We start from the raw sequence: 10,426 nt of genomic DNA, 5'->3' as shown, positions 1-10,426 counted from the left end.
TATATATATATATATATATATATATATACATATACACACACACATACACACATACATATATATTGCAAATGGTCTAAAATGTGGTTCTATATATAACATGCCAGAGTTGCTAGTTCTACATTGAAATCTGTATGCAGCTCAGGGCAGGATGAACCAAGGATAAAACATCACATGACCAACAAACCTCGATATTTGAGCGTTCTTATCATTAGGAATTAGTAGCCAGGCTCTCTGAACAAGAGCATGCCACAAGTACTATTTTACTCACTTCAAGTGACACTAAACTCAGGAGTTAAATCTTAAAAATGCATTCATGTACCTTACCTATTAACAAAAATGTATCTTATTTTCTGTATCACTCAGCTGTAGATCCTCAAATCATCTCTGAATTGGTGCTGACACTGTCCTTCCTTCTGGAGGGTGGCTACTTTTGTTCCCCACGGTCCCTGTGTGTGTTGTAAACTAGTCACCGCTCCAAGCTCACTCCTGTGATGACTACAATTTCACATTTAGTTCACTAATTTGCATTGAGATTGTAGTCCCTCACTACATGCACAAATAAGCTACATTTTTGTTAATAGTTGAGGTACTTGAATGCATGTGTAAAGTTTAAGGCCCCTTTCACACGACCTCTCCAATCGGGTCTGCCTGTCAGTTTTTCAGGTGGATCCGATCAGATGTCCAATTCAAGCAGCTTGTCCATTTACACCCAGTTCCCCCGCCTCCGGCCGGGTCCGGGGACACAAACGGAACAGTGTTCCGTTTAGCCGTACTAAATCGTGCCGGATCAGGGGTAATATGATGTAAACTGACACATGTCTGTTTACATCAGATTGCCCATAGACACACATGGGGTCCAGTAAATGCAGGTTATTCCTCCTTTGCAAGATGGAGGACAAAAACTGTACGGACACAGATGTCACAGTGGTGACATCTGCTCCGTATTGATGTGCATCTGTGCATGGATCCTCTCCTGATCAGCCCGTGTGAAAGGGGCCTAACTCCTGAGTTTACGGCCACGTTCATTGTTCTAAAACTTTGAGCAGGCAACCCTGATTTATGTTCTGCAAAGTCTGTTTTAAGTAAATTATTTTTTACCAGATAATTTCTGAACAGACCTATGATAAGTACCTCCCCTATATGGTTACATTTGGCCAGATCTGGGAATTACATGCATATGGGGATAAAGGGCAAACGTGTTTAGGCAGTTTAGTAAACCTTTTCTGTTTGCCACTTCCCCTTATGCCGATAGTGTCTTATTTCTGACTTCCCCTTTATTCTTCACCATAACATAGCAACCCATACAATTATATTTATGCTGCAAGCTGTATTCACATACATTGAGATTTTGAATTACAATGCTTATGAGAAGCTTTACTTGTAAAAGAATGACTGAAGATGCTCCACTCTATTGATGGCTCCCATTATAATGATCATAAGTCATGTAGCTTTAAATGACAAAGCTACCAGCTCTGGTGACATTTGTCCAGGCCTAAACAAAGATGTAGCTGCTTTTCTGTACAAAAGTCAAGAGCATTCACTGCATGAAACAGACCTACACTATTCAGATAAGAAATACCGCATAACTTCTCTCCGAGTATAATCAGTTGAAATACAAAGTACAAAGATCTAAGCTGTGCAAGTCATTCAGTTTCGCAAATCATTTCAATGTTCAACTAAACGTTGTGAAACTTCTGTTCTTATCATGGCCACAGACAGGTAACTGTGCTAGTAACACACGCAAATGGACTTTAGATTTCTTTACTTTTGGAGGTGACCAGACTGACCAAATAACTGGATTTGAAATTCAAACTACCCCTGCTGCAACTTAGGACAGGTTCACACCATTTTCCAGACCAGATCTGGAACGCAGTGCTCTGCGTTTTACCCCGATTTTGCTGCTTTTCGGAGCAATTTTTTTTAAAGCTTAAAATGGGCTTTCAGGTGCATTCCAGTGCGTTTGTATGCATTTTTTATGCATTTCCATGCGTTACAGAGTATACTTTGTGATTTTTATATCAACATATACATAAGAGTTTGTAAAAATTTCTGACTGAACCAAACCTTGACCTTGCCAATTAGTGAGTCCAATAAGCATACGCCATGCAAAAAACCCCAAATAAATCTATATTTTCTACCCTGTTCTATCCTTGACAGTTAGGGGGTTTATTTAGAGCCATCGCTATGATAAAACAACCTGGGGCGATTGCCTCAGATGGCATCTCATTGGGTCATGAGTGTCCCAGGTTGCTAAGAGCTCCTAGCAGCCTGTGACACTCTGGCTGGTGTCCCACACAAGTCATTGACGTCCCTGGTTGAGGGGAGCTGAGCGAGACACTCCTGGCAACAAGGGACGTCAGTGAGTGGACACGACGGGACGCTGGATGAGACGTTGGGACCCTGGGGTAGCATCCAAATCACCCCAGCCACCCCCCTGAGGAGCATCCACTCCTAGTACCCCCACCTGCCCCCAGTAATGAACATCCACCGAAGATAAAGTATATATAGTCCGCGCTAAGGATATAAGTTAATCAAAAATAATAAATTAACTAATACAGTGGATTAGAGCTGCTGTACTATGGACACTTGGGTCAAATGGTGTGTAATTGGATGTGCAGCGCTCATAAGGGAAATAATTAAATGTGATAAAAGTTTTTAGAAAACTGCAGCGAATTTATAAATATATTAATAAATAATCTGTCTACTATCAAATAAATCAAAGTGATAACATCTCATAAAGTGCACCAGTGTAAATGATTCAAACCTGTATTACTCAGTCCCAATATTGCATACCCAGTGTTGCATACAAAGTGAATATAATGGGACCAGTAACCGTTGAAGTATATAGGTTGAATCGTGTAGCCACCTGACTGATAAATAGCTATCTGATATTTAGCCAATAAATCAACAAACGTGGTATATAGGGGCGGGGCTACACTTTCCAATACCACGCACTACCAGGAAGTGGAGAAGTTTTATTTATACCGTACGAGCGGCCGGTTAGATCGTTTTTAAATTGTAAGTGGCTACTTTTTGTCCTTTGAATAAACCTTGATTGACTACACCATGAGGAGTTCTTCCTTTTTATATTCCCGCTAAACTAATGATTCATGGGACGAGGAGGGGACGGCTGTGAGACCTGTAACTGCCATCTCATCTGCTTCTGCCTATAATCGTTGGGATCTGGTGAGTGTACACCCCAAAAGGGGAATCACCGACGGGGCTACTGTGGTGTGGATTTTGCCTTATCATCAATACACTGCTGTCACTGGGAGTTCTAATCTATGTTGGACGCACTTTTTTCAATTTTTCTATATCGGTTGGAATCCACTTCTTATGCAACACTTTTTATATATGACTTTGGACTGAGGATTATACTTGTGAATTTTTGACTTGTTCAGAATCCATTTATTTGAATTCTATGCACTTGCACTTTTAGAGTTTTTATATACCACGTGTGTTGATTTATTGGCTAAATATCAGATAGCTATTTATCAGTCAGGTGGCTACACGATTCAACCTATATACTTCAACGGTTACTGGTCCCATTATATTCACTTTGTATGCAACACTGGGTATGCAATATTGGGACTGAGTAATACAGGTTTGAATCATTTACACTGGTGCACTTTATGAGATGTTATCACTTTGATTTATTTGATAGTAGACAGATTATTTATTAATATATTTATAAATTCGCTGCACAGTTTTCTAAAACTTTTATCACATCGAATTATTTTTGTTTCCTTCTGTTATATTGTTATAGGATTTTGGTACACTTGGGGTGCTGCGTGTTGGCCAGTGCCATCCAACTCCCTTTTTATCTCTTGCGTCCACTGCAATGAGGGTCTGTGGTTACATCTTGAATATCCCACAATGTATGTACACATGGTGGGAACATGAATACGTTAATTTGGAAATATAGATAATGTATTCAGGTTTGCTTGTACTCATGCTGTCTCAACTGTGATCAGTTATAGATATCAATATTTTGATTTGATTTCCTGATGAAGCAGGCTAAAAGGGTGCCCTGTGAAACACGTAGAGTCATCCTCAGTTCACTGGCAGTGCCAGCATCTATTGTAAACTGATCTTTAATTGTACTTGTGTCATCTATAGTATTGATAGTATGCATTTCAATAAAAAAGAATTCCAATGTTACTGTGATATTACTGTGATATAGCTGCTCCAGTGTATGATCAAGTTTAACCCTCAGAAACATTTACTTATGGTGTTGGAATGTGCAACGTGTAAGTATAGTACCATTACAGTCTGGCATACGGGTGCTTGTTGAAATATCATATATATTTTATTTTATGGATGTGGTACCCTAACCCACCAAAAATCATCTATTATACTTAAAATATGTCTAGTATTCAGGAGTCTATCAGTTCCGATTAGAAGCCTGCAAGCAAATGCAAATTACAAAAGGAGGAGGAGGGCATGAGATTCCACTGCCATCAAAAAGTTAAGTGCCAGTTATCTCTTTAATTGGTGCATTGGTTACATGGCTAGTGAGTTTTATTAACACCTTTAGCAATGTTCAGCCCAATATCCTTGGAAACTGAAAAAGTCTAAAACTACATATGAGGCCCAGTAGAACTACTTTCCTTGTATACAGTAAATTTAAAATACAATGTAATGGCACAGTAAACATACATTGCTACCTTATGCCACCTTATGCCTATACAGTAAACACACATGGCTTCCAGACCAAACTACAGTTTGCTCATGTAATATTTAATAAAGAGCGCATTTTACGTTGATTGCCTAACAACATCTAAACCTGACAAACCAGTTATGCCAAGGAACCTATGAAATGTGACACCAGCCTTAAGCATTTCTGAACGAAGATTACTGCTGTAAGCGACAGAATGTGTATTGTCTGAGGTAATCTTAAGAAAAAAAGCTATTATCAATGGATTAGAATCACATCAGAAATTAAATCAATGTATGTGTCGGCTTCAGCAGGTATACAACCAGCAATAATACCAGTGTGCTATTGCTGGGTAACCCTTTTGTTGTCAGGGGTCATTGATGTCTACATGCCCAGGATAAATTTAGCAGCATTACAGCTTGTTCACCCTACATGCAATGGTTGGCGTTTTCTATGTGCCCCATTCACACCACAAGGCAGGTGTGATGTACAGTGCAGCACACTGGACCGCACCGCAGGTCACCGCACTACTGTGCTGGAACCTGAATGGAGTGAATATTTTGTGCACTACAAAAAAAGAAAAAAAAAGTAAAAGCGTGTGATGCACTGAGATAGAGCTCTGGAGCGTTTTAACAGGGGTGTTAATGTGAACAAGCTCTAGGCAATTTACGTACCCCCCCCAAGAAAATTACACTGGTGTTTTAAGACATACTGTATGTCCTTAATTTGATACATTATTTCCAATTTCAATCTTTTTTGAGTCCTTTTAAAAAGGTGTCGGCACAGGATCGAGAAGTGAGCGAGCGCTGGTATGTGTTCGCTCATTTTCCGATCTACTGAGCCGACCTGTGACAGTTTCATCGTCACAAGTCAGCTCAAATTATGAGGCTGAGTGAAAATCACTCTCCTCATAATTCTCCTTTAAGTAGAAAGTATTTTCAATCTAAAAGTACAGTTGTCAAATCTAAAATGTATAGACACAGCCTGTGACTGGACAGTAAAAGGAGAAGTTGCACAGTGATGAGCTCCTCTCTACTTCTATCAGCATTCTTCTTGTCAGCACACTCCAGCTCTGGTGCACAGGAACTGCAAGAGGCTGATACCAGGTCACATTCAGGTACTTAAATTGCTTGCATTAAAAAAAAAAAAAAAAAAAAAAAGAAACTGAACTTGTGCTTTAAGCACAGTAAGGCTAATTTTTCTTGAAGGAAATTATCATCTGTACTTTTTGGTGAATGACTTTCTATGTATTTGCTGATATCAAGCTATGCTCTTTCCACATACTGCACCTGCCGCTATCAGAGAAGCCCTAAGCACCACTGTGTGGTATAAAAACCCTCATAATCTGTACATACTACCACATTACCATACATATTGGTGCTCCTCTCAAAACACCTATAATGGGGAATAACCCAGAGCAACTGGCCTTCAGCTTTTAGCAGTTCTGTGCTGATTTATCATTTGTTGCCAAGGGTTCCTGCACGTCACCTCACATGATGTATTAGATTGCTACTTAATGTTCATTTTGTATTGAAGTGAACCGATAATAAAAAATTGACACTTCACATGAATCAATGACACATTTGACAGCATTGCCAAATCACCTTATTTTAAGTAAAAATTATCTTTCTTGCCATGAATGAAAACATCGCAGATCACAGTCTGAGGTTACCAAAAGTTTCTGCAAACTCTCAATGTTTTTCAGTGAGCTCTAAGAGAAGACTATTAAAAAGGCTGCCGCCATGTCCACAGATCTATACAAAGGAACAAGTCTTTTTTTTTCCCCTTTATAATACACACATTGATACAAAAGTTGATCTCTTTCACATGTATAGCTAAATGATGATTTACCAAACGATAATTACCCCTCAAAGTCAGCTTCCCTTGAAGTGCTGGCAAGGCAAGCAAGTGTAGATTTCAAGACCAATAAATTGTTAATGCTGAATACATTGATCCCGGTCACTCTGTGTTTCTGGTCTGACTACATACTTTCTGGTTTAAAAAAAAAAACTTTTCCAAAAAAATAAAAAAAAGATTCTGTCGCTCTATATGGTAGCATGGAAGTCTGACTTTTCTTGGGAGCAATATCATGACCCTTGTCCTGCTGCTCTTTACAACTCTTGGTGCAATAAAGGAGTCAACAGGCATCGCAGAATGTGTGCCCAAGTAATGGGTTTTCATTTGAATTGGGGGAATGTTTGTATGTCAGCAGGGTCTCTAGGAGTGTGCCAGACATCTCCGGTCTGAGATAGTCGATTCTGTATGATCCATGTGCTTTACCAAAAAGGGGCTCATGCCAGGAATGTGACGGACATACATATTCACTGAATGCCAACAGGCACATTGCATTAGAAATGCCAATTGGTTGCTGGATTGCACATAGAACTGACATCTCGTTAGTGAATTTTTGTAGGTAGCTTTACATTTGTCTATTCACAAACAACACTGTTCTTAGAGCACGGTTACATTTGTGCAAATGAGCCCTCTGATTCACCAGCAGGTAGGGCTACCCCTGCACTGCAAGTGTTAAGTGCTCCTTTTGTCTGGGGAGCTAAAATAACTAAGTTATGCTCACCCGAACTGCAATCCCATCTGGTTCCTACACCACCCCCTGCAGCCTGTCTCCTCTTCTGCTCCAGCGATGGTATGTCATGCTGCATCCTCACGTCCTATACACTGTATAGAATGTGATGACTCGCATGACCCTAGACCGCTGGAGCAAGGCTGAAGGGACCAGTCTAACAGGATTGTGGTTTTGGTGAGTATAACTTTATTACTTTAGCTCCCTAAATAAAAATTAGCACTTAACCCTTGTAGTGTGGGGGTAGCCCTACTGCAAGGGTTACAATTTTACTTGCTTGGAGTTCTTTTTTTAATAAGACAATACAGTTCTACCTGAGAAAGCCTTTAGCTATTTTGTTTCTGGCAGCAGAATTTAGCTAATCATTTATCATTGTTTTGAAAGATGCAAACATTACAATAAACCTACTTTTTAACCCTTCAATGTATAAACTGTGACATGCTCTCACCTGGTCCATAAAACTTCTTCCCCCTTGTGACATCAAACACCTTGGCATTAATTGCCATCAGAATCCTGGGATTTTGGGCACCGTCAAATTCTTTAAGCTGAGCCATGGTAAAGTCTCTCTTCTTCATCTTGGGTAACTGCTCTTCTCTGTCTTCTGATTCGCTGGGTTTATCCCCCCGCAGTATCTTGTACAGCAGATACAGGCAGAGCAGCAGCAGACATATATTTAAGGGAGAAGTAAAGATCTCCGTCAGGATGCCCTCTTCAGCCATGTTAATTACTTGCGAGTTTTCAGAGCCAACGCATTCAATTCCACAGAGGTTAATGCCTTCCTACCTGCAGAACAAAACAAACGTCACGCTGAATAATTGATATAAACCCAATTATACCGTGCATCACTCTGTAACCGCAGGCGGTCTCTGTACAGGATGCCATGTGTGAGCAGGAATGCTTGCAGCACATGGAGGTGCATGAGAGCTACACAAAGCAATGTGCATTGTTTATGGGAGCAGTAAAGAAAAACAAACAGAAAGGATACAAATGTAACACATAGATGTAGACTGGAAGATTGATTAGCCTTTGAGACAGACATTTCCCCTTGAGCTGCTACTTACTGTGCCTGCACACACTGACTGTGGCCGCCTGTACTGGGTCACTCCCAGCTCTGCACAAGCCTTGGCTGCACACCAGCACGATTGGCTAATACAGCATTTTTTCTGTGCAGGAAGAGGAGTTTTCTTTCCACTCCTATTTGTTCCAGGTCAGATGTCAGTTGGCATAATCAAAATGTTTCTGCATCTTCCAACTTGTCATATTTTATACAGCCTACTCCTCACTCCTCCAATTAGCATCACATTACCCAATCCAGTGTCTGTGTCCCAGCCTTTCTAGCATGTGAAGTGCTGATTGAATAAAGTGAACTTGTAGCAGAAAAGCCGCCCTCTGAGCAGTGTTGGTGGTTTCTCGTGAGTGAATTCATCAAAATCAATGTCGCCAAATCAGAAACTCTCCATTTTGTTCACTGAGCATTCAGACAAAATTTGCTTGAAAAAAATATAAATTTTTCTTGATTTAGAAGGTGTGTTTTCTGTGGTATTTAGGGCTCATTCACACAAGTGTGCACATCCATACATCATGCACGCCCGTGCAGAGACCTGCTCCCAGGAGGGACAGGTCCTGCGTGTCATTGCGTGCCTACGGGAGGACTTGGCTGCATGCCGACCTGAACCTGCACATTCGTGCAGGTCCATGTGGCGGCACTTGGATGCAAACTGCCTGCGTCTAAGCACGGGCACCTGGACCTGCATGAATGTGCAGGTTCAGGTCGGCATGCAGCCGCGTCCTCTCGTAGGGAGGCACAGGCAGTTGCACACAATTACACGCAGCACCTACCCTTCTGAGACACTGTATTGATGTGCACGGCCACGTGGGTAGAATGAGCTCTTAGGGTAGGTTATTTCATTAAAAGCCTATTCACACTAGCCCGTCCACTAAAATGCTGAGTTACATCGGATGGGCTAGTGCATTGTGACAGCTCCTGCAGTGCGCGACTTGCGTTGTATTGAGCTGTCACTGTTCACATTTTTTTAAACTTTATGTGCGTGTACAATGTGTACACTATATTCAGGTCCCCACATCGCAGTGCAGTGTGCTGCTGTACGGAGACCTGTGGTGACATGCAGTGCACTGTCATAAAATGCAACGTCTGCTTTTTGTCGCAGAGCAACGCTTATCACACTCGCGACACACGACCCGCGACAGCAGGACCCTTTGCCCCATTGAAATGCATTGGAGCGCGATATCGCGCGGTAATTTGCAGCGATATCGCGGGAATTACCGCGCAATAAATCGCTCAATGTGAACATTGTTTCTTAGGGCTCGTTTGCACCATATACAGTGCGTGGCAGCATGATTCGCTGCTGGAACGCACTGTATTGCATCCCGGCTGGCTCCTGTTCAGGGGCGGGAGGGGGTGTGTTGGTGCACTGAAGTCAATGGCACCCCAGCCACCCTCTCCCGCAACAGTGCGATTGCCCGCAACAGAACGCGTGCTTGCAGCATTTTTTCTGATCGCACTGGACCGAACTGCAGGCATTGATGTGCCCCCTCCCGCCCCTGAACACAGGGATCCGGCCGGGATGCGATACAGTGCGTTCCAGCCACGAATCGTAACCTTATAAGCCTGTCCTGGCCCTGCCTCTGATCCACAGATGTACCACAGTCACTGTCCATTCCTATGCATACACACTGGACCCATTCACAGCATTAGTCCCTGTTTACAACATAGTGTAGCAGGGACGTGCATCGCACTGATGTGCGTTCATGGGAATTTGTTTCCTGCGTTAAACACGCATCCACATTGATTTGAATGAGTGCCGCACACGTTCAAAAAATGGGAAAAGTCACGCATGTAGCTAAATCTGCAACACATGTCCCATGTTTTTTCCCGTGCCTTTTGTACACGTTCGGTGTGCCATGAATTAGTAATGGCACCACTAGCGCGTTGCGCCTTTTGTACACATTCAGTGAAGGCGTTCCATGACAATGCGCACATTTTTGTCCGAGTTTGCCGCACAATCACGGAACGCGATGGTGTGAACTGGGATGAACTGAGAATGCACCCTGCATGTCTCTTCTTACCTCCCAGCAATTTGACTTTACTTCTGCTTTAATAATGTACTTTTACAAGCTGTTTTTTTTTTTTTATGTCAGACTGGCCTTAAGACAGCTCCTCATATTAC

At 41.9% G+C, this 10,426-nt stretch overlaps 1 protein-coding gene across 1 annotated transcript in view; it reads right to left on the bottom strand.

Moving 5' to 3' along the window:
- The window catches only part of PGRMC1 (progesterone receptor membrane component 1), a 14,373-nt gene extending 5,954 nt beyond the window's left edge, over positions 1-8,419 (bottom strand). The window contains exons 1-2 of the mRNA XM_018570039.1: positions 8,300-8,419; positions 7,687-8,021 (exon numbers count right to left, since the gene is read on the bottom strand). Of these exons, the coding sequence (XP_018425541.1) occupies positions 7,687-7,957 (271 nt within the window). The 5' untranslated portion in view covers positions 7,958-8,021; positions 8,300-8,419. The remainder of the gene's footprint in view (positions 1-7,686; positions 8,022-8,299) is intronic.
- Positions 8,420-10,426: the final 2,007 nt, after the last annotated feature.

This window comes from Nanorana parkeri, unplaced genomic scaffold (genome assembly GCF_000935625.1).
Source record: "Nanorana parkeri isolate BGI_ZX_2015 unplaced genomic scaffold, ASM93562v1 scaffold1445, whole genome shotgun sequence".
Classification (NCBI taxonomy): Eukaryota; Metazoa; Chordata; class Amphibia; order Anura; family Dicroglossidae; genus Nanorana; species Nanorana parkeri.
Note: the sequence above shows the minus strand (reverse complement) of the source record. Positions and strands in the feature narration are given on the sequence as shown.